At 41.7% G+C, this 24,804-nt stretch overlaps 3 protein-coding genes across 5 annotated transcripts in view; all 3 read left to right on the top strand.

Moving 5' to 3' along the window:
• Nucleotides 1-5,570, top strand: part of itprid2 (ITPR interacting domain containing 2) — a 38,921-nt gene extending 33,351 nt beyond the window's left edge. For both annotated transcript variants that reach the window (XM_041057128.1, XM_041057127.1), the window contains exons 17-22: nt 142-201; nt 640-764; nt 897-1,011; nt 1,380-1,445; nt 1,542-1,892; nt 2,482-5,570. In XM_041057128.1, the coding sequence (XP_040913062.1) occupies nt 142-201; nt 640-764; nt 897-1,011; nt 1,380-1,445; nt 1,542-1,892; nt 2,482-2,589 (825 nt within the window). In that variant the 3' untranslated portion in view covers nt 2,590-5,570. The remainder of the gene's footprint in view (nt 1-141; nt 202-639; nt 765-896; nt 1,012-1,379; nt 1,446-1,541; nt 1,893-2,481) is intronic.
• Nucleotides 5,571-7,485: 1,915 nt separating this feature from the next.
• On the top strand, nt 7,486-20,079 carry cwc22 (CWC22 spliceosome associated protein homolog). The gene is made up of 20 exons (XM_041056584.1): nt 7,486-7,542; nt 7,641-7,864; nt 9,118-9,437; nt 9,640-9,894; nt 10,297-10,425; nt 10,705-10,873; nt 11,386-11,439; nt 11,582-11,717; nt 12,069-12,275; nt 12,350-12,412; nt 12,503-12,598; nt 13,401-13,482; nt 13,885-13,945; nt 17,097-17,174; nt 17,352-17,504; nt 17,688-17,815; nt 17,929-18,030; nt 18,332-18,537; nt 19,137-19,583; nt 19,737-20,079. The coding sequence occupies exons 1-20, from the start codon at nt 7,488-7,490 to the stop codon at nt 19,847-19,849; spliced, it is 3,078 nt and encodes a 1,025-aa protein (XP_040912518.1). The 5' UTR covers nt 7,486-7,487; the 3' UTR covers nt 19,850-20,079.
• Nucleotides 11,525-24,804, top strand: part of znf385b (zinc finger protein 385B) — a 53,979-nt gene continuing 40,699 nt past the window's right edge. The window contains exons 1-2 of one of the 2 annotated variants that reach the window (XM_041056581.1): nt 11,525-11,552; nt 23,952-24,295. The gene's annotated coding sequence lies outside the window, so the exon portion shown is untranslated. Of the gene's footprint in view, nt 11,553-23,544; nt 23,679-23,951; nt 24,296-24,804 lie in introns of those variants that run through there. The other variant, XM_041056582.1, reaches the window with a different exon arrangement.

The following is a 24,804-nucleotide window of genomic DNA, read 5'->3' as shown; positions in this document are numbered from 1 at the left end:
CTATCAGAAACAAAACAATGACCATGTAACTGAGCTGACACACTTAACAAGTATCAACAAAAATGGAACATTAATAAGTAAGACTGCTGATGTTTACTTTGTGGTTCTCATTTACTTATACTGACTGTCCTCTCCACCTAGAACCAACCCGACACTCCGGACACGTTCACTGAGCACAGAGCAGCTCTGCCCAGCCACCAGGTACTTTCATCCCTCAACACCCCTGTGATTTCTGTCAGTTGCCTTTTCCCTGCTTGCTGTTAATACAGTAGTTAAATTTGTGGTTTAAATCCAGCGGTGATAGTTCCTGCAGTTAAAATCTATTTAAATCTCACTATATATAGCCTTTGGTGGACACAGAAACACAAAAGCACAAGTTCCCTTTGAAGGCAGAAGATATTAAGTCACTATTAATGGGATAACGTGAGGACCATGTGTTGCATATTTACATATTTTCCACCATTCTGCATTGAAAGTCTCATAATAAATTAACATATTAGTTTTGCATAAACTAAAATTTACATACTGTTAATCTGAGACTGTTTCCATCCAGGAGGCAACAGAGTGGACTGTTGTTTCTGTCATTCTCAGTAAAGTGTGTTTCACTTTATCGCCCTCTCTCTCACTTTCTTTTTTCAGTCTTTGGCAGAGTTTCAGCAGAAGAGGCGGAGTCTGAACTTGTTCCGCAGTCAGATGATGGATCTGGAGCTGTCAATCATCCGACAACAAGCTCTGGTCTACAAACACCTGAGCCCTGCAGACAGGTGACTCATAACAGCAAACAAATGCGTGTTTGACAGTAATCTGTACTGTGCTGATATGTGATACTATGATACAAAGCAAACCTGGTGTCTGCATGTTTGTGTATCTGTATGTGTGCCTGTGTGTGTGTGTAGGTTGGAGGTGGAGCAGCTTCAGTCTCTGAGATCAGCAGTGAGAGAAGAACTACAGGAGCTAGAACAACAGCTGGAAGACAGACTGATTGAGCTGACACATCACACGCAACATGGGGTATATATACACAATGTGCAGCACAGGGTATATATACACAGCACACACTCCACTGTATCTTTGCACACACCACAAGGTATTTACACAAAAACCACACAATACAGGGTGTGCACACAGGTACAGTACATCATCTGTGTATTCTACGTAACATATATTCAGGGTATATTGTCATTTCCTTACACAACACATACGTGTTAAGTTATATACACACAATACAGGGTTTATATAAAAAACACACACCAGAGGATATATGCAGTACACACCATTACCGCAGTAGTTGAGAAAATGTATGTGGTCTCCTACTAAACATATAAACTTGATGGGACTTGACACTGTGGTAATGCTGTTGGTCCTACTCTCCTCCTCAGAGTCTCCATAGAGATGGCAGTGTTGACAGTCTGTCCACCGCGTCTGCTCTGAGAGCAATGGAGCCGGTCAGCGCGCACACACACACACACGCACACATTTGTTATATAAAGCTAATAATATCAAGGTTTGTGTAAATGTACGACCTCTTCCTGTTTGTCCAGGTGTCAGACCTCCTCAGAGAGCAGCTCTTCCTCCAGTCAGAGCTCAGCTATGATGGTCACACTTCCTCCACCAACCCCTCCTCCCGATCGTCCAGTCCAGTCCGAGGAGGAGGAGCAGGAAGAGGAGAGGGCGAGCACAGACAAGGAGTATACCGGGCATCAGTCAACATAACCCCTGCCCCTCCTCCTCGACCCAACACACACATTGAGGAGGAGGAAGAGGAGGGAGAGAGGGATGGAGGGGGAGGTGGAGGAGAGGGTGGTGTAGGAGGGGCAGGCGGGGAAGTACCAGAGGAGAAGGGAGCAGCAGGAGGAGTCAAAGTGGAGAACCTGCAGCAGCTCATCAGAGAGGTGATAGTCTGTCAGCACTTTCACTTTAAACTAAATTTACTGATACATCTGTGGTTAAAGAGTAAACTCGTCTGTTTATTACTGTCAATACATAGTTTTTTAAATATACTTTATTCTAATGATGCAATTTTTTAAAAGTACACCATCAAGGTAAATTTAGCAAAAACATAATAGTCGGAAATTTTACATCAGAATCAACAAACCAGCAGCTAAACAAGTGAATTAGTATAGGCAAGTCATTATGTAAACATTTTAATGTTAACAGAGAAAAATGAATGTAAACTCATTTATTTTATATTGTTACATATACAAAGATTCTCTTTGTCTTTATCACTTAATCACAACTTTTGAAATGTTGGCTCCGCAGTGCTTCACAGCCCAATAAATACACAAATTCTAGATAGATTAAAAATCCAAGATAGTATGCATAATGCAGTAATTACAGTCTATGTAAAATAAGCACATTGTACAGGCAAGAAAATAAAATAGCTTGTTCTCCCAAATGTCAGCCAGTTACTTTGAAACAGTAGCCCTGAGTGAAGACAGTGGCTGTTGAAACTTTTTTATCACCTCTGTCTGTGGTTTCCAGATTCGAGAGAGCGTGGCGCAGGAGGTCCGACGGGAGATCTACAGCGAGCTTCTAGCTGCCGTGTCACCTCGGCAATCGCCCTTGCCTGCCAGGCAACATCCCCTGTAGTCGTGGCTACAGCAGAGCACCGCCCCTTTGACCTTCAGCCTTAGCAACCACAGCCTGAGCAGCACCACTGTCTGTCTACAACACTGTATAGCTGAGTAACACTGTCTGTGTGGAAACACTATGTGTCTGTAACACTGTATGTCTGCGACACTGATGATGAAATGAACACCTACATGTGATGAACCCCGCGCACTTCACCTGTGGCCCGCCCTGGTGTTAACAAGCACGCTCGCTACTGAGAGGTGGTGGACGGAGCCTCAGACAGGACGCAGAGAGGACGTTTCCACTGTTTAGTTGGTTTCTTGTGAGGTAGCATGCTAGCATGCTGGGAACACCAGTCTGGACCAGCCTGTCTGCGCCTCCTCCTACCATCAGAAATGTTTTTTTTTAATTCTCATATCCTGTTTCCTTTTTCTAAACTGTTGTGATCAAATCCCAGGCCTAAAACTGCCACAGCCGCTAATACTATGTAAACAACCACTAGTACTGCTAACAGTACTGCTACCTTTGCTGCCACTACTAATCCCAGTCTCGAGGGTTTCTTGATCAAGTTCTTTAGCAGACTATAGCAGAATTCCTGTCCTGATATTACTGTTTTCCCACATAATTCAGCTACACTGCAAGTCCACATAGTGATAGTAATAATAATGCTACTACTACTGGTAATATAATAATAATAATAATATTAAGAATCAGAAACTTGTAACTCAACCATTGCTTGGTTTGATTTCAAAAGAATCGAAAGATTTCTAACTTTAAATGTGATTTTTCAATGCTGTGAACACCACAAACGAAACTCCATTGTCTTCCATTGTTTTGAGGTGGAGGCAGATATCTCAGAGACAGATCACTCATATTAGTAGATATTTGGAGATTTAAAAATAAAACTATCTGCATAGAGAAAAAACACCTGAAGGAAGGGAAAAAATATATATATTTTTTTGTCATTTGTCCTGAATTGATCCTTGACTGTGTTGGCAGAGCAGCACACAGGGGATCACCTTCCCTTTAAAAATTGTCTTTTAATCTATGCACTCATGCCTTTTAATAAGGGGTTACATACTTTTATCTTTAATAAGAGTCTGCTGAGGTTCAAACTGAGTTCAGTTACACCTTGAAGTTACTCATTCCATGCACATTTCAGCTTAACATAAAAAGTTTTAGAGGGGTTTTAAGGTATATCATTAAAGTATGATGCTGCAGCTGTCGACATTCCATCATCATCGTCGTCATCATCATCATCATCGGCATTATGCTTCTCTTCCCCTCACCTCCTTCATAGCTGATTCTGTTAGTCTCCATGTTTCTCTGATGTGACATTAGCTGATGAGCAGAGTTCACCAAAAGTCATTACATAATCATTTATAACCCCAGGTAAACTGTACTGTTAGCAGGCCTGTAGGACAGGAGTTTTAAAATGCTACACATAGTCATTGCCCCCAGAAGTTGTTGGCTAACAAATAGCAGCACTGCTAACTGCTGGTAAAACCACAATGTCTCCTGTTTTACATTTCTATTTTTAAACCTGTTCAGTAAAAAAAGGTACAACATGTAAATCAGACAGCGCTGAAGCTGTTGGAGGGTGGATTGTTTTCTGTCTTGATGGAGCTAGGCTAGCAATTTCCCCACACCTGTATCCAGTCTTTGTGCTAAGCTAGGCTAAACACATCCTGAACAGAGATTTTTTTTTCTCCAAAATGTGTGACTGTTCCTTTAACACTCATTGGTTGTAACTGAGCAGGTGACGAGGTTAGTGTGTGATATCATGAGGTACTGTGGAGGTCAGGCGTAGAGGTAAAAGGTGACGTTACGGCAGCAGTGGGTTTCAGTAAGTTGTCATGGTGACGGTGATGATGACGATGATGACGTAATGACCAGTCAGAGAGAGGGTTAGTGAGCGGGTAGTGTAGTACGATGCGTTAGCACGTTAAGCGTCACGCTGTCTGATGACAAATCTGTGTGCAATAATATGGGCATACACTATATTTTGATTACTGAGATTATTGTTAATAAATTATTAATAAATCACTGCTAACATTTCAGACATGATCAGTCATCCTGCACCACTTCAGCACAAATGGTCTACCTGCATGTCTAATACAAATAATCTGAAGCTTGCTGGTTTCATTGAGAGAGCCTCCGACTTTCTTCCTCTTCACACAGAATCCACGGAACTGACTGATCACTGAACCATTAATTACCAATCACTGAACATCTGTTTTCGTCAGCATTAAAGCTAAACTAAAAGGTTTCCGGACATACCATCAGTCAGAAAATATTTGTAGCTGGGAGAAACAAGCATGCTGCACCCACCATACATAAGTGAGATTGGCTGAGGGACCTGTCAATCAAGGCAAACACACCTCTATATACCTCTTTTTTTAATCTTAATGGAACTATGATTCTTTAAAAAATCCACACAGACTTGCATTAGAATTAATATTGTCTACTGAAAGCTGAACTTTGTGTACATTGATGTGCATTCTTGATCTTTGGGAGCAATTTTAAGAGAATCTAAGCTCAAAGGTCCACTTACTAATAATTTGGAGCTCTCGGGCACCTGTGACTGTCTTTATTTGTCAAATGGAGCTGTATGAGGTGTCATCACGTCTTAAATGTGAACTTTCATGTGACTCCTCCAAATTGTTATTAACAAGACCTTTTACCTTTGATTCTCTTCATTGTTTATTGACTTTATCTTTGTAGATTTTTTTGTCATGTTTCACTGATCACAAATTCTGCTCTGCTGGACAAACACTCACTGTGAGCTCTGAGGCTCTTTATGCATTTTTTTTTTAACTGATCAAGGATCCTTCACACACTTCTAATTACACTTTACTGTCTGACTGTTGGTGTCTATTAATTTCTGTTGATGTCTATTAATGATGATGTGTATTTTGTACTGATGTTCTTGTCAGTGGGATGCAGGGAGGGATCACTCTGTAGAGATGAGAATAATAAAGATGTATTTATTTTCAGTACAGATGAGTGCTCTCTCACTTCTAACGGCTGTGTGTGTGTGAGGAAGGCAAGTAAACACAGTAGTTTCGAATCTTTAACCTGCACATAAGGAAAGAGAAAAGATCAAATTTTATTGGAATAGCAGCTTTTTTAGCGGTTCAAGCAATTCAAAGTGCTTTACACATGACTGACAAGCAGATGACAGAACAAATTTGAACAGTGAAAACAACAGACTAATTCACACAACATAAAAACAATTAAATGTAATAAAAATAAATGCATAAAAACAATAAAGTAGATTAAAATAAAAACTGTATAAAACAGAGAGACCAGAGTATCTGTGCAGGACTCCTTGTTCTTACTGTTTCTGAAGATCCCTGATTGTTCTGAATGATGGATGAGAATCTAAACAACATTTTCTTCAGAAATCTTTTACTTTCCTGTCTGAATATAATCAAACTGTTATGCATTTCATGTTTTAATTTTTTTTCTCCATCACACCTCTTTGCTCTCCTGTCCTAACAAAGGGACTGAAAACACAACATCCTTGGAGGCGGTACTTCTTATCACTACCAGGGGGCGACAAAAAAAACCAGCCGCCTCCCGTTCAAACCTGGAGACTTTTATTGTGAAATCCGGAAGCTCCGTCTGACCTGGAAGTATTGCCGATTATTCTAGGAAGTTTTCCGCCAGAAAAACGACACTGATTTAACGGAGGGACGAAAAGTCGGGAGGTAGAACGGTGAGTGGTAATTAAAACGTAAAAAATAGAGGCAACAGAAAGAGTTTATCGAAGAATCGAATTTATCGCTCGGTTTTCCCTCCTGCTAGCTAATAATAAGCAGTGTAACGAGGTCGAGTCAATGTAGCATTAGCGGGTTAGCTAACAGTAGCTGATCCAAAAACACATGGCGATTAAACTAAGACGTTTGTTGGAAATGGTTTTATAGTTACAGATTATCGTGTTCTTTTAATGTCTTGCTCAAAGTAACTTTTAAACGATTCATTTAGACTTTTGGACTAAATCCGGTCACTCAACATGGAGTTAGCCGTTCCTGTAATTTAGCTACAGGTACATATATACTCCTCTTCAAAGTTATTAACAATATCGAAAACTGGAGAAAAAAAATAACATTTATTAAACACAATAGCGGGGTGTCTTTACACTTCGATCAATTGAGCGACAGATGAATAACTAGCATGATTTAATTCGCTTTTCATGCAAAATATTTAAAGAATCCCTTCCGAATCGGATCCTCTCCTTGTTTGGTATTAAAGAAAACTGTATATTGTTTGCTTTTAGGGTGTTGCTCGGTTTGTTTCTCAATTTTTCAATTAAATGTTTTGTGTACAAAGTGTCACAAAATAGTGAAAATACCTATTATAATTTCCTGGAACTGATAATGACATTTGTTGATGTGAGATGCTTTGTCCGTCCAACTGTTTGAAACCTTACAATATTCATTAAAATGATATAGAATTAAAATGATATAAACCAACAGCAAGCAGCATCACACGATCATCAAAATAGCTGCTGATCAGTTCTCGACTAAAAATTGCAGCTCTAATCTGAAGACATCATCTGTGAGTTTAAATGTTGTCAGAACAACAAATCTGAAAATCCGAAGCTGTTCACAGTCAGGTGGATCATGACCATGATGACTGTGATGAGAACGTGAATTATGCACAAATAATCAAAATCTGTTTGATGTAACAGTCGTGGTAAAATTCTTTGTGGTGCTCACCACCGCACCAAATGAGAATTAATCCAAAAATGCACGTCCTTCTGTGTGAGTAATATTGGCTAAAACATACAGAGGCCAGCTGTTTGATCAGTCTATTTTTGAAATGAAACTATATGTTTATTTGTAGATGACTGTTTTTTTTTTTTTTACTTTGTCTGTGATAATGAGAACATATGTATGTGTTTTTTAGGGATGGACTCTCCAGACAGAAGTCGAAGTCCCAGTCCAGCGAAGAGAGAACACAGCGGTGAGTAAAACTGGCTACTGTATGTGGTTGTAGTAACAGTGGCAGGGGAAGTAGTAGTCGCTGTAGTTTTAATGTCCACATACATGTCTTCTCTTCAGGACCTTCAGAGAATGAGCCAGTTCCAGCAGCAGAGAGGCCCCAACAGGTCGGCTCAGTCGAGAGAAGCCCCAAAGACAGGCCGTCCCCTCAAGCCAGTCCTGCAGGCCGCAGCCCCTCCAGGAGTCCTGCCTCCAGCAGCTCAGACACCAGCAGCAGCAGTGATGATGAGGATGAACATCATGGGGCACTGAGGAGGATTAGGAGCAGCGTGGCCCAGATCAAAGTAAGCAAGGACTAATGTGGGTGTTACTGGCAATTTTTGTGTTTAAATGCACTGATCACTGTCAGCCTCCTGCAGCTGTGAAGCCTGAGATCTGCAGTCAGGTTCAGGGTTAAGAAGGATTGATGTTGGAAGAAACCTGATCCTTTTAGCCACGTAAATGTTTATATCTGTGAATGTGAATGAATAATTACCATACAGCATAAGTAGAAATGTGAAACAAAATAATTAAATTTGAAGTCTAACTGAAACTAAAAATGCCCCTCCAGTACTCTCAAGTCTCAATAGAGTCTCAGTTAACCTATTTTCAGCATATCTTTAGAACGTGTCTTATGACCATGATGTACACAATAACACAGGCTTATCTCACAAATATTGCAGAGGAGAAATCTGATTACGACGCAGCTGCTCATAATCACAGGTTTTGCATTAGTCATATTACTGCAGTACATGTAAACATGGCCACTGATGTGTTGTTATTATTTCTCGTGATGGTTGATATTCTTGAGACCATTGAGGCTGGAGTTGCTAAAGGAATGGTTTTAGATTTTTTGGAAAATCCTTATCAAAATAGTTATTTTTCTGTACACAGAAAGCACAAATTGTTCCTTTTTTTTTTTTACATGTTTTCTTTTTCACACGTTAAACAGATTATAATGTGTTAGTTGGCGAACCTTTTGTTATCTGTAAACAAGGCTTGGCTAGCTGTTGTGTTGTAGCTGTTGTAGTGAAAGTGAGCTGGATATGGGGCCGTCGCTCAGCCTTGCTGCTTATTTGTCCCAGTGGCCACTTGAAGTGTTGCAACAGGAAAAATGCACAGTTTCAGCAGCAGCAGTTCTGTATATCTTGGTCTCACAAAGCTGGCTGGTCTGCAGTGTTGGCTTCCATGGCTTTGTTGGAGTTAAAGTAATCTGGCCTGCTTCAGTGAAAAACATCTCTTCTAAATAAAAACACAGCTTGATGATTGACAGAATCACAAATAGAAGAGAACTGTGTGTCCATTAATGTCTTAGACATCTTGACATGAACTCCCCAGGTACCTACAAGCTTTTACGTAATGTAGAAACTGACCTAGACTGACTCTAAGTTGAACTGGAGCTGCCTTGTTTCTCCTTTTCAGCTAAAGCCAGACTTTTGAAATTGGCAGCATTTTTTTTTCTGTTGGTCCAGTGTCGTCTGTGGAGCTCATGTCCAAGTCCATCCTGCATGCACGTCGATCCAAATCAGTTTTATCTATGTTTGTCTCTTTGTTCCAGAGATCCAGATCGAGGTCCAGGTCCAGAGAGCAAGACAGATCCAGGTCCAGAGAGAGAGACAGATCCAGGTCCAGAGAGAGAGACAGATCCAGGTCCAGAGAGAAAAATAGATCCAGATCTAGATCCAGGGGACAAGACAGATCCAGGTCCAAATCCCAAGAACGAGACAGATCCAGGTCCAGAGAAAGGGATAGATCCAGGGGAAGAGAGAGATCAAGATCTAGAGGACGAGACAGATCCAGGTCCTGGGGGCGAGATAGATCCAGGTCCAGAGACAGAGATCGAGACCGGGAGCGCTACGACAGAGGACGCTATGCAAGGTAACACACAAACACAGAGAGCCACATAGCTTGTGGTTGGCTTGTAGTCATTTCTGTAAGTGACTTTTTATTGCTTTAAAATAAAAGGATCCATATTTAAAGACTGTGTGAAACCGGGGTATAAAGTTGATTATACTAAATGTAGTGTTACTGATTCTACACAAGTTTTTGTCTCATTGTCTTTTTCCTCTGCTGCATCCAGAGATCGCTATGATGATCGCCGTGACGACAGGAACGGGCGTTTTGAACGGCGGACCAATCGGGATGCCGAGTCAGATCACAGGAGACGCGGCCGCTCCGCTTCCCCTCCGAGAGACGGGGAGCCGGTGGTGGCCGATGAGCCTCCGGTCAAGAAGAAGAAGGAGGAGCTCGACCCGATCCTGACGAGGACCGGTGGAGCTTACATCCCCCCCGCCAAGCTACGCATGATGCAGCAGCAAATCACTGACAAGAGCAGGTATGAGTGTGTTTGCTTTACTGTTAGGGTTTTAAGGGTTCAATTGGGTGTGGAATTAAGACTTTTGTTACTTTAAAAAATATATAGTTATTTCACTCAATGCAGTAACAAAACAAATCCAACTTTTTTGTGTAGCAAAAGATAGAACTTGATATTTGAGAATCTAGCCTTTTCTAAACACATCAGTAGCACAACAGGTCATTTTAATTGTGATTTAAAATTAGAAGCGTGACACCGACATTGATAGAAACTTCAAAACCAACAGTGAAAATAATACTAATTCTACTTTATCATTTAGTGAATATCAGTTAAATACTGCTAAGATGTGTTACTGAAATTTTGACTGTTAAAAACGACCTTTAACCTGTGCATGTCGTTACTGATGACCGCTCGCCTTTGCAGCCTGGCCTATCAGAGGATGAGCTGGGAGGCTCTGAAGAAGTCCATCAACGGTTTGATCAACAAAGTCAACGTGTCCAACATCGTCAACATCATCCAGGAACTGCTGCAGGAGAACATCGTCAGGGGCAGGTGAACAAAAACACATACTCATAAACAACCACATTCAGTGATGTAAATTAAATTTAAAACTTACAGATTCAAGAGAAGCTCATATAGTACAACGAAGGGCTATCAGCCATTTTTGAACTCTCATCAATTGCTTTATTTTTCTTTGTCAGAGTCATTGATCCTGACTATTGTGATTGATTATAGGGACTGGAGGTCATGTGCTGTCTGACTGACTGTGTCCCTGACTTCTGCTGTAACTGCCTACCTGTCTGTGTAACTGTCTTCTTGTCTGTCTGTCAGGGGTCTGCTGGCTCGCTCAGTACTGCAGGCTCAGGCAGCGTCTCCGATCTTCACCCACGTTTACGCTGCTGTCGTCGCCATCATCAACTCCAAGTTCCCTCAGATTGGAGAGCTGATCCTCAAACGCCTCATCCTGGCCTTCAGGAGGAGCTACCGCCGCAACCTTAAGGTACCTTTTTTTAGTAGTTTTAGTAAACTGTGATGATTTGTGGATCAGCTGAGTGTGGATGGCCGATCATTTATATAGTGGATAAACTTTCAGTCCTAAAAGACGCAAATAAACATAAATAGATGCGTGGCTCTCTTTTCCGAGAGGCACAACAACCAGCGCCAGCAGTGCTCCCATAGTATTTTTCTTCGGTTCATTAAATCCCTGCAGCCATCTGAAGACAGCAGGACAGATATTGATAAATTTGCCTCTGATTTTAAAAGTGTTGCATCACAGTGTATCGTGGCTGCTTTCCAACTAAATTCAATCAATTGTGGGTTTTCATGTTTTCATCTGGAGGTGTATTTCTGTGGAAGATTTGAACGGGCTAGTAAATTCTGTTTCTATGACAGTGACATTAAATTTACTAATGTTTTAATTATTGTTTAGTAGTAGCTGTAGTTAGCAATAGTAGTAGTAGTAGTAGCATTTGTGTCAGTGGCATTAAAACCAGTCTGTCTTTTGTTTTCCAGCAACAGTGCCTGACAGCCTCAAAATTTGTGGCTCACCTCATCAACCAGAACGTGGTAAGTAGTACCATCTGACTTTAATATTGATGAAGGTTTGAGTGTTGATGCTCAGCTCTAATGAGGTGTGTTTTCCTCTCTCTCTCTCTCTCTCTCTCTCTCTCTCTCTCTCTGTGTCTGCTGCGGTGTCTCTCACCCTCAGGCCCATGAGGTTTTGTGTCTGGAGATGCTAACCCTGCTGCTGGAGCGACCCACTGACGACAGTGTGGAGGTCACCATCGCCTTCCTAAAGGAATGTGGACTCAAACTGACCGAGGTCTCCCCCCGTGGAATCAACGGTACACTGCAGCTACAGCTGTTAACTCATTATCATATCACCATGATTGATCATTTACAATGGAAACGCTGGAAAGGAAAACAACAGCATTATTGCTTTAGGGCCTTTGTTTCCTCTGAAGTTGTCTTCTCAGGCAGAGCTTCCTCTCAGACTGTGTGACCTCTAAAAGCAAAAAAAAAAACCCCAAATATTTTTAGACTGAAGTTCTGAACTCATCCAGCTCAACCTGATCCCTTAAACTAAACACTATTGGATTTGTAGGACTAAAAATACAAGAGAGATATCACATGTCAGCACAGTTGATCAGAAAAGTGTCTACAAATTATGTCTCTCTCTCTTTCTCTCTTTTCAGCCATATTTGAGCGTCTCAGGAACGTCCTCCACGAGTCGTCCATTGATAAGAGGGTTCAGTACATGATTGAGGTGATGTTTGCCATCAGGAAGGACGGTTTCAAAGATCACCCGGTCATCCCAGAGGGCCTGGACCTGGTAGACGAGGACGACCAGTTCACCCACATGCTGCCACTGGATGATGAGTACAACCCCGAGGATATCCTTAGTAGGTCCTAGAGAGGAAGGGGGGGGGTAAGTATGTATATAGTTGTCCTAACCTGTGTGTTTGTGTTCACTCAGATGTGTTTAAGATGGACCCAGACTTCCTGGAGAACGAGGAGAAATACAAAACCATCAAAAGAGGTGAGAATGTGCATGAACATCACACCCTGTCCAATCAGCTGTCACCTCTTTCACAGTTTTAACCAATCCACTGTCACCTCCTCCTGACAGATATCCTGGACGAGGGCAGCAGCGATTCAGGGGAGGAGGGAGATGGCAGTGACGAAGATGAAGAAGATGAAGATGAGATCGAGGAGGGGGAAGAAGGTGAGACAGACCCATCAGCCTGATGAGCATTTTTCACATGATGCTGTGCGAAGACGAAAAGCTGCAAATGCTTCACTTGAGACCCTGGAACCAGAGAATATGTTGAATACAGTTTCTGGCTGGAAGAAAAACGGGAGTTATCAGAATTGTTGCTGTTTACTTTTTGTTGACCGACTAATCAGTTAATTAGCAATAATTTAATGCAGCTCTGATTTGGCTGTAGGATCTTGAACAGAGAACAGTGAGTCAGAATGAGATCACAGCAGACATTTCAGCTTGTGGTAGCAGAAAAAGCACAGGTGCAGCTGACAACACAGTTTACTGGAACTGAGCCATCGAAATTTGTTCCACCTCTGCTTCTCCTGATATAACAAGTCAGAATGTCTGCACTGAATGAGGTCTGTAACTCTGGATTATATGCTTCATCAGTTCCTGCTAGTGCGCCGTGTGTGCGTTGGCCCTTGCACTTTAATGACAGGATCCACCACTAACAATAAAAACTACTGTGTATAGAGAGGTAATTACTGAATGTGAAGACACTGAATGGCTGTTGTTGGAAAAGAGCCAACCGTTAATAGTACCAAAAACATGATTTGACTTCACATTAATAAAAATTCTAACCTTAAAGGACACCTCACTGATCACGTTTACTGTTTAATATTCTGATATTATTTTCTCATATTTATTATTTGTTAAATATTCTGATATGAGCCTGATTTTAAAATAAAGCACAACCAGCCAAACAGCATCCTGCCTGACCTTGAAGATACCCTCTCTGTTTGTGTCTCTCTCTCTCTCTCAGATGAGAAGGTCACCATCTTTGATAAGACAGAAGTCAACCTGGTTGCTTTCAGAAGAACCATCTACCTCGCTATACAGTCCAGGTACGCACACACACACAGGAACGCGCACACAGAGTGAGGCGGACTCTTAAAAATACACACTCACACTGTCAGTGACTCAGTTGCCTCTCAGGGTGTTGGCAGTTATTTACAGCTCCTGCTATATTTGATGGACTTGGACTAATATTTAAAGCTGTGTGTGTGTGTGTGTGTGTGTGTGTGTGGGTGTGTGTGGGTGTGTGTGGGTAGCCTACTTACCATGGTTTAATTGAAGAAGAGTTCACAGGTTTGGAGAGCAAGATAAAACACTGAAACAGATTGGGAAATTTACACACAAGCAGTAACACACACACATACACACACATAGTCAGACATGAGTTCACTGACGTACGGTTACTGACTGATTGATTGATTGATTGATTGATTGATTGATTGTTTCTGTAGTTTGGACTTCGAGGAGTGCGCCCACAAACTGATCAAGATGGACTTTCCTGAGAGCCAGACGGTGAGTTCACACACACACACACACTTGGCTCATGTAAAAGGCTTCAGCGGTGCAATCACACACATGAATGGGGGTAAATGTGAAAACTCTTCTTTTTCTGTTTTCTACCTCAGAGGACTGAGTTTCTCCAAACAGGATAAATCTGAAAGCACAAGTGGCTGTGAAGTATGGATGAATAAAACAAGCTCACACTCAGTACAGTCGTCATCAGTGACTGCAGCTAGACTTAAAATCGACCATTAGACGACCGAGAGAATTAAACGGCAGCAGTTGAGACAATAATTTAAGTAGGGATGCATGATGTATCTGTGGCTGATATAACACTGGCTGATTGATACAAAAATGATCTTGTTATTGTTTTGGAATTTAAGCTGATAATACAGAGTTTTGGCTGTGAACTAGAGACGCCTCTTAACTTGCAGAAATACATTGTCTTCTCCATCGGCTTGCTGTTAACTGTACACTGGCACATTTTAATCAGCCATATGGGGCTCGTTATGCTAACAGGGACTTGTTATGAGTGAGCAAAAAAACAAACACTAATTGTATGTAACGCTTGAGCCTCGTTAGCAGCCTGTCTATCTTCTGGCATCTTTTTAAACAGTGGAGTCTGAGGGCTTGTTGATTAGTCCAAGATTATGTGATCGTATTCTAATGTAACCTGTACATGCTTGTCAATAAGGAGATGAGATTATTGTTAATTGTTCTACAGAAAAAAACAGGGCTGTAACTAACAATTATTTTCATCGTCAAACATCACACGTTTCTTCACAGTTTCCCAGATTCTGGGAATACACTCTGGTGTTGTATTAGAATTACAAACTCGTTAATCCTCCAAAAACATATATTTATTGTACTCTTCACATTTTTCCATTTTTAAGATTGGTTATTGTATCCAGCTTTGAAAAAACTGTAGTTTCCTCAGTAGCATTAACATGTTGTCTGTGTGTCTGTTTCTTGTTATTATCTCACATTTGAGTGTGTGTGGCCCTGAGGCCAGGTTGTGTAACAGTAATAGCTGATTTCAGACGCTGACAGTTGCGGGTCAGCCGTGTGTGTGGGGGGGGGGGGGCACTGTGAGAAACATCATGTGTCAGAGGACTGTCAGCTCCGTGTTGGTGGTGTTGTTTGTATCTTTATGAGGACCAGCTTGTCTGTTTGATCATGTGTGGCTCCTCCACACGTCTTCGGACACAGGTGGACAAAAGCAGCGTCTCGTTTGTAACCGACAATCATTGATTATGTCTGTTAAAATGTTAAAAAGACGGGCCCTTGTTATAGAAGGTGTTTACATACAAACATTAAGTCATGTTAAAAGACTGAGGCTAAAACCAGTGGAGCCCATTGAAGTTACCTGTTACTTCATGGGACAGAAAGGCAGAATCTGTGTGTGTGTGTGTGTGTGTGTGTGTGTGTGAGTGTGAGAGAGGTTAGAGGCTGGTGACCTTGTCTGACAGAGTTTCATCAGCATCAGGACTGAATCACTCAACACAACAGCTGGAAAACACACACACACACACACCGACACACAGAGTCACCCTTTGAAGATGTTTGTCCTCTGACATATTTTTCCCACAGCCTCTGTCTCAAACTCTCCGAGCAGCCGCACTCACTGAGGTGTTTGTTGAAGAGTAAATATGCTTCCATTGAATCACGAAGCTTAAAAGCAAGAAATCTGAAAGTGTCTCATGTTCACTGATCTGAACAAAAAGAAAGATGACGACTTCTCGACTTGCAAGGGCCTCGTTTCTCAATAGCTGTCGGTCTCAGATGCTGAAAGCATTTGCTTTCTAATAATTTCTATGAACACTTATATAAATGTCCATTTAAATGTCAGCCTCATGGTGGCGCTAAAGGAAAAGTCAGAGAATGACCGAAATCAGAAGGATTCATCTTCTGGAGACTGTGAATGTCTGTTCAAAATTTAATGATGATATGTCAGTCTGGACTAAGGTCGTGGACCAACCGAGCAATACTGCCATACCTAGAGTGAAAAGACATAAGTCGCAGATGTTGTAAACACAATAGAAATGTTTCGTATGTGATTATAATTATAAAAACTAAGCTTAATGTGTAATAAGCAGATGAGTTTAACGTATTAGTCGAGAAGAGGGAGAGGAAGATGATGAGAAATCATTAGATCAGTCAACAAATCAATGAGCAAATCAAAGGTTCAATCATTATTTTGTGCGATTGTGTGTCAGTTTGGTTAGTTTTTGGTTCCTCCTGCAGAATCTGGACCGTCTTAGGGCTCTTGTGTTCCTATGAGCAGGAAGGAGGCACTTGTTAATCCACAGTTGTTTCTAAAGGCGTCTGAAGTTAGTGTTTTTGGAAAACACCTCTTGAGACTCGGAAGGTACATAAGATGGATTTTACTATAAACTTAGCTTCGAGATGCATTTGAAAAATGGGTCAGGTTAGTGTTTGAACGTGTGTGTGTGTTGTACCAGACAGACACTGTCGTCACAGCTGCTCTCTACACATCACACACGATCAAAACAAATTAGCTCGAGCTGTTGTTCTCCCTAAGGTGGCGCGATGATGCTGAACCTGGCTTTGGCAGCACTTTGGATGCAACCCACCACTGGGATTTTACAACTCACTGCTGCTCTCCACTTCAAATAATTTGAACTTTGACCCCGTTTAACACTGAGTTCTTAGAGGGTCCAAACAGATCACAGCTGACCGCGAAGCTCAAAACGTGAAGAAACATCCAGAGTGTTCGGAGATATTTTATGTTTTCAAAATAAGAAGTCAGCTACACTGTATGGCTCTTATTAAACACCAACCACCCATTGACTGTCAGTCAAGTGTGTCCTGAGCTTATGAGGAGATCACTATGAAAAGTTGTATGTGTGTTTACGTTGCCTGAGGGCCACCGTAGGTTCTCCTACATACTTGCAAAAGGAGGGGTGAAGGACAGGCTGTTCCCTGGTGAACGTTAGATACCACTAAATCCTACACACTGGTCCTTTAAATGTTTTACTAACTGGTGTCACAACACTGTTAGTTTCTACCTCTGACAACGTGGGATTGAAGCCACCAGGTTTCATCAGACCGACTCATTATTTACATCACAACACTTTGATGAACACGATGTGTGATTTTTGTATAAATGTATTAATAAGTTGTTTTATGTTTGTGTGAACAGAAGGAGCTGTGTAACATGATCCTGGACTGCTGCGCTCAACAGAGAACCTACGAAAAGTTCTTTGGTCTGCTCGCCGGGGTGAGGCACACACAGACATGTTCTCATTATGATATATGTAAGAACATGATAGTGACGTTCACCTTTAGAAGCCCTGACCTGAAACGTCTGAAACATTGCTGAACTACATGTAAGAGTTTGGACGGATTGAAAGCAACTGTTAACATGTGGTGTGTGTGTGTGTCTGTGTGTTTTCAGAGGTTCTGTTTGCTGAAGAAGGAGTACATGGAGAGTTTTGAGGGGATTTTTTCGGAGCAGTACGACACGATTCACCGTCTAGAGACCAACAAACTGAGAAATGTGGCCCGACTGTTCGCTCACCTGCTCTACACAGACTCTGTTCCCTGGAGTGTAAGGACACACACACACACACACACATACATCCATTAAATCCATTCCATGCTGACCAAACTCATGTTAAACACACATGAAGCTGGTTGTTCTCTCTAATTGAATTTCCTTATAGTTCATCCTGTGCCTCCTTTCTCTCTCTCCCTCTCTCTGTGCTGTGTCCCGTGAATGTCTCTCGACCAGGTGTTGGAGTGTATCAGGATGAGCGAGGAGACCACAACGTCGTCCAGCAGGATCTTTGTGAAGATCCTTTTCCAGGAGCTCTGTGCCTACATGGGCCTCCCCAAACTCAACCAGAGACTCAAAGACCCGTACGAACACACACTATCTCACACACACACTCACACACTATCACACAGAGTACAGAGTTTTGTGTTCATGTTCGTAAGATGAACGAGTCTCTACCACTGCGTGTGTTTTTCAGGACTCTGCAGCCGTTCTTTGAAGGCCTGTTTCCTCGTGATAATCCCAGGAACACTCGCTTCGCCATCAACTTCTTCACCTCTATTGGTCTGGGAGGACTGACGTAAGAGACACATACAAACACACTTACACAATGTGGCCCAAAGTATGTGGACACCTGGACATTATAGCTATAGTACGTGACAGAATTGAAATACATGATTCCAAAACCATGGGCATTAGTCACATTTTTGAACGTGGCTGCAGGGATTTAAAATTCAGCCACAGGAGCATTAGTGAGAAATCTTTGTGACTGTGATGGTGAGACAGTGAGCAGTGTTATCGAGTTATCAGTTTAACGCTGTATTGTCCCCTCAGTGTGTACATACATATATTTCACACACAGTTTTCTCACTTTCTCTCAGGGACGAGTTGAGGGAACATTTGAAGAACGCTCCAAAGATGATCATGACCCAGAACCAAGAAGTGGAATCCTCCGACTCCTCCTCGTCCTCTTCATCCTCCTCTTCATCATCTGACGACTCCTCCTCAGACTCCTCCAGCGATTCAGATTCAGACTCCTCAGACTCGGACTCCTCCTCCAGCAGTAGTAGTAGCAGCAGCAGCTCAGGTACATCTTTATTTATCTACTATATGTCCCTGTGTGCAGGACGGGTACCTTGCTGCCTCAGGGATTCTGGGTAAAACCGAATGGGTTTTTTTTTTGTATCTGACTGGAGACTCTTATAAAGTCAAAGTGGGATTGTTTTGACAGCGGCTTATGCTGCAGCAGGCTCTTTAAACTTTTCTTTTTGTGGAGTTTCAGTCTGAGTTGTCAGACTTGAAGCAAACATTGTCACTGGCTGCTGTTACAGTCCCTGGGAAGATAATAAACTCATGACTGACAAGTTGATTTTAGCAACTTGAACTTAAATTAATTAATTTTTTTTTTTTTTACAAATTTGGTTAATTCATCCGTCCATTTTCTGATGCTTATGCAGGTATAGATTGTATTAATTAATTTAATTATATCATTAGGAATAATTGACTGCTGGGAAGCACTGGAAAAATATGATATAATAATACATACATCTAGACTGTATCGTCCCTACTGAATTTTTATCATACTGAAATGATTGTGAATTGAACTGCATTCAACCCAGTAAACCTGCAGAAACACAAGTAAAAATGATTATGGATGAGTGATTATTTATTCCTCTTGTCCTCCAGACTCAGACACCAAACACAGGAAGAAGAAGAAGAGAAAAGAACAAAGTGGGGAGAAGAAGAAGAAAGAGAAGGAAAAGAAGAAGAGGAAGGACAAGCCCACTGACAAGAAGCGAAGCGGACACAAGAACAGCGAAGATGAGGAGGATGACAGTAACGACGAGAAGCAGGCGAGGAACGACAGGAGAGGCCGTGCGCGTGAGGTGGAGGAGCATGAGCGTGCACGTGGGGATGCCCGCCGGAGCAGACGAGACGAGAGAACAGAAGACGAAGAAAAGCAGCAGCAAGAGGAGGAGAGGAGACGAAAAATGGACGTTCAAAGCAGGAAAAGAGACGGAGAGAGGGAGCGAGAGAGAGACCGAGACGGAGAGAGGGAGAGGGAGAGAGACCGAGACCGGGAGAAGGAGAGGGGGAGAGACAGAGACAGGGAGAGGGAGAGAGACAGAGATGGTGAGAGGGAGAGAGAGAGATACAGAGACGGAGAGAAGGAGAGACAGAGAGACAGAGACGGTGAGAGGGAGAGATACCGAGATGGTGAGAAGGAGAGAGACAGAGATGGAGAGAGGGACAGAGAGAGAGACAGAGCGAGGGAAAGAGAGCGAGCGAGGGAGCGGGAGAATGAGGAGAAGAGAGAGAGGGAGAGGGAACGAGAGAGAGAAAGGAATAAAGAGAACAGAGACAGGAACAGAGAGAGAGAGGAGAGGAGGAGGAAATAAAACTCTTCATCTCTCCGTCCTGAAGCAGCAGTGATGGACTGATGACTGACAGACAAGTGAATCTTTTCCCTCTGTCATCCCTCTCTTCTTCTTCTTCATCTTCATCCTGTCACACTCTGGTGTTTTGGATTTGGGACCTGACTCTGTCTGTCTGTTTTTTCTATTGTTAATTTTTGTTGTTGATGAAATGAGAGAAAAAAACCATTAAAGTTGATTTAGATGTTTTTTTTAAAACTGTTTCTGTTTCAGCTGTTTCCAACCTGGAACCTGGTTTCGTCAGACTTTTGACAACTTTTAAAATTACCATTAATTGATTATCAAAATAATTGCCAAGTAATATTTGAATTGGCTGATTGATTAACATACTAACTGTCACAGCACCTCTACAAGTCACTAATTTATTTATTTATGATTTTAAATGAAATGACTCGTAAATATCCAAACGGATGATACCACAGAACAATGTGACCAACCAGCTCTGTTGTCCGCACACTCACGCTCATTGCTACCGTAAACACAGTGAAACGTGTCGTGTTTATGCTCAACAAGCTTCAGTAGCAGAACCTTAAGCATGTGGAAGAATTACTCAGGTCCTTTAAGTAAAAGTAACAATATATATCTGAAAATACTTCACTAGAAGTAAAAGCCCTGCATTCAATAGCTGAAGTAAAAACATGCCAGCAAAATATACTTGAAACTATCGAAAGACAAGTCTGAAAAATCAAGAAGACATTTCTGACTAAAATGACATCCTTAACGCCTTATTTTCTTTAAACAGATGGAGAATTCCCACAGTGCAGCAAGAATAGTGGATTTCTCTCTGGTAAATTAAAGTTGTTAAAAAAATAAAAATGGAATCATGGAAAACAGGTTGGATTATCAATTACAAGTGCTTTATTGATCAGTTATAAGGAAAATCTTTGCATTACCAGGTTGTGGAAAATCCTCCATCAATATGGCCCCCTATTGAGTCTCCCTGATGAATTCAAGAGCTTATTATTTTAGCTCTTTAATTCATTAGGGATATTCTTCCAATGGACTGTTTGACTGCTCACCGACAGGAGTAAAAAGTGTATTTGCTTCTGAATTACAGTGAAGAAAAAATGATGCTTGAATCAGTGTACTTGGTTACTCTCCACAGCTGCTGGGAACCACAGGTATGTACATGTTTATGTGTGTTCTGTGTTAAGGCGAGTCAGCTTCAAGTTTTACCACTGAAAATTGAAAAATGTAGGTTGCTGAAGGCAGTGTTTTTGTTGACAGTAAACGGTCTCCTCTGGTGGTGTCAGGTCAGAATATGCTGACGTCCGTCATCTCTCCTTCAGGAACAACAGTGTCTGAACTTTCCCGTCACACGTGCCTGGTGTCTCCATTTTCCCATGATCAGTGATGTGGAAGTCAACTGTGTCTCTGTCCCTTCCCTCGCTTATCCCCTGCCCGTCACGATGTCTCTTCACTTCACATTAAAAGTCTGGACTGCCACTGACCTGAACGACAAACTGTGTTAGTGCTGTGAGTCTTCCCTAACACACAGTTCTTCTTTTTTCTTTGTAGCTTCTGACTGTATAAACAAGCAATTTTCTTTTTAGGACACATTTTCTCCTAATTACGCTCACCCTCAGCTCCTCCCGCCACAATTACAAGAACTGATGTGTAAAAATGTTAAATTACCGTTTTACAGAGGTTATGTGCCGCCCTATCTGGTCTCTGCTGGTTTGTGCAAATCAAATATAAGAGATTTATTGTAATAATAATGCACTCTATCCATTCTTTCTTTCTTTTCATTCAAGCATTGAATCAGAAAGTTTGTCTCAAACTTGAATCTGTCGGTTATTCAACCTGTGTATGTTCGTACTGGTTTTAAAGGAGTGTGTTCAAGCTCCTGGCATACACACTCATAGACACACACACACACACTTCTGCTGTTTCCTTGTCCAACCTTGATCTGATGTTCAAGGTGAGAGGGGGAGAGGCCTATGTGTGTGTGTGTGTATAAGTGGGTCGCTGCAGTGCTGGATTGTGATTGGTTGGATGTCCTGAGGAGCAGTGGAGTCGGATTGGTTTGCTGCGGCAGCAGTTGGAGGAAAAGATCCACTGGGACCTGGGAGCTGCAAGGAACTCTGGGAAACCACAGCAAAGGCCCTCTGCTGAGAGAGAGGTGGGGGGGGGGGTTCAAGCAGGAGCAACACAGTATAAAATAAGAGAGCTGAGGAGGATCAGTGAGAAGATGTGGAGAAGTGGACTCCTCCTTCTCCATTAAATTCTAGCAGAGATCACAAAGTTTCCAAAGATATTTTCATCTTGTTTATTTTTTTTTTAGGACAACTCACATTAATCAGCGTTTCTGTTTCCGTTTTCAGCTGCAGTCCTTTGGCAAGATGTTCTGGAGCCACTGAAGTGATGAAGACGCCATAAAGACAGCAGCAAAATAAGCATCTTTAAGACAGTGAGCAACAGGAAGCATTAGTACATTTATACAGCAACAAAATGGAGTCATGCAAGCAACACAAAGCAACAAAACAGAGCTAAACAATACTGATTACAATGACTTGTATGAAGAACCGCAAGGTAACACATAATACTGTCAGACACTGAGGAGAAATGTTTTTAACCTGCAGTAACTATCTACTGATTTTTATTTCTTAAGCTATTTTGGGGCAGATGAAACAACCTGTGAACAGCTCCGGTTTGGTCTCCACCAGCTCCTGAGGTAAACGTCTGGTTATTTAGCAGCTAAATGCTCCACTGTGTTCACCAACCATTCGCTAAATATGTCTCCTGTTTGGTGTCACTAGTCCTACACACAAACCCTTTCCAATTCAGGTAATCGTGTAATCCATTGTTCATATCAAACTTTTGATTATTGCTGCTTTAAAGGTCGGCGATATTCTGTATAAATCCTGATCCTTTGACTGATAGAGGATATTTCAGATACATCCTGTATCAGTCTGATATTGATATTTGAGAATTTTAAAAGAAATCATTTAATGATCCAACAATGGGTCTTTTTGTGGGATTTATTGAATCTTATCAGATTTATATTTTATGGAGGAAATGTGGCCTGAGGAGTGTCCCAACATGCTTTGGGTTGGTTAGAGAAAGTCAGCTGAAGTTCAGAGAGAGAGAGACAGACAGACAAGCAAAAGTATCTCTCTCAGAGCTGCAGTGTGAAATGTCTCAGCTCTCTGACATGATGTTACCTGTCTCTCTGTCTGCCTGTCTGTCTGCCTGAACTGGTACTGAAGAATCTACACTCTGATGTGTCCTAATACACAAAAACCATGGATGAAGCACACACTAGAGTTTGCAGGGTTAACAATTGAACCAATGTATCCTAACTTATCAAAAAAAATGTTTACGTTTACTTGAGGTGTTTCTTACCTTCTTCAAAAAAGAGTTAATGCCCTTAATGGACTGATGAAGAGACAAAATTATTCCTCTGCCTCAGTCATGAAAACATCATCACGGCCTTCTTCTTTTTTGAGTTTTTTTTTTTGCAAACTACTTGTTTTGTTTCCTCTGCTTCTTCTACTCTGTTAATTGCAGCCATGTGTCATGTAGCTTATACTGCCACCTTCTGACAACACTATGCAACCTAGTTTATTCTTGTTTATTTTCTTTTTATTCCTTTTTTGTGACTTTTCCAAAGTTTGCTTTCAGTTTAAATGGAAACATGAGTAAAAAGACACAAAATGACCACAGAGACGCAAGAGCGACCACGAGGAGCTAAAACAGCGGAGGACTCAGTTTAAGTGATACAGTTTCAGTTCTGGCTCAAGGAAACTGTGAAATGATCCTTTAACCTGACATCTTCCTCAGGCATGGACAGGTGAGTTGACTGTAAATACACAGAGGTAGAACATACTGAACACTGTGTGTGCTTGTGTGTGTGCGTGTTGTAGCCAGTATTTACAGTTTAAAAATAGATTTTATCAGTTTTTTTGCCAGCAACAAAACCTGGAAAAGAATTAACCAGAACCTGCTGTTCACACACACAAACACACACACACATACACAGGTCACAAAAGCTGGTGTCAGATATTTTTGTCCATAAAAATTCATCCAATTGTGATTCTTTTATTTTTATTGGATGAAATTTAAGCCTCGCTCTCCCTCCCTCTCTTTCTCTCTCTCTCCCTCTCTCCCTCGCTCCTTGACTGTGTGGCGCATGCGCAATGCCGCCGCTCGGCTCTCGGTGAGGCGCAGGGCGCGCTACTCTCCACTGCTCCGACCGGAGTTGATCAGTGTCCAGAGTGATACCTGATGGATGAATGATCGATGTCTGATCAATCAAACCCCTACGCGGTCTCGCAGACGGGAGACCCAGGCTCGTTCAGCACTGATTATTGATTAATGACCGGCAGCTGACAGAGTGTGCGAGCGGAGTTCAGCGCTTCAGACCAACGGGACTCTACTTTCTTCATCCATCCATCACCTCCTCCTCTGGTAAGTCACCTTCCTCCTCCTCTTCTTTTTATTCCTCCGCCTTTTTATTATTCTGTCTTTTATCTCTCCTTTGTTAGTTGAAGGTTATGAAACGGACCGAGCTCCAGTAGCGGAGGCTTTAAATCGCAAAGACCGGAGACGGTCTGTCCGTCTGTCCGCTGGTTTTTGTCCGGATCACTTTCAGGCTGCTTCTGTCAGTCAGAAAAATAAATAAGTCTGACACCTTTTTTTTAAACGCTTCTTTTTCTGTCCGCCTGTGTGTATTTTTGATCATTATAACATCTCTGTCTCTGTAGAATTTTCTGTCTGTTTATTTTGAAAATATAAACGTATTTACTGCCTGTTTTGGGCAGTGGTGGACCCAGGTCTTTTTCTTAAGTAAAAACGATTTACTGAAACGATTCAGATCCTTTACTAAAGTAAAAAGCACCAATACCACACTGTAAGCATGTAAAGTACACAAGTATTATCAGGAAAAGATACTTGAAGTTTCAAAAGTAAAAATTCTG

The sequence above is a fragment of the Toxotes jaculatrix genome, chromosome 15 (genome assembly GCF_017976425.1).
Source record: "Toxotes jaculatrix isolate fToxJac2 chromosome 15, fToxJac2.pri, whole genome shotgun sequence".
In the NCBI taxonomy this organism is placed as follows: domain Eukaryota; kingdom Metazoa; phylum Chordata; class Actinopteri; family Toxotidae; genus Toxotes; species Toxotes jaculatrix.
Note: the sequence above shows the minus strand (reverse complement) of the source record. Positions and strands in the feature narration are given on the sequence as shown.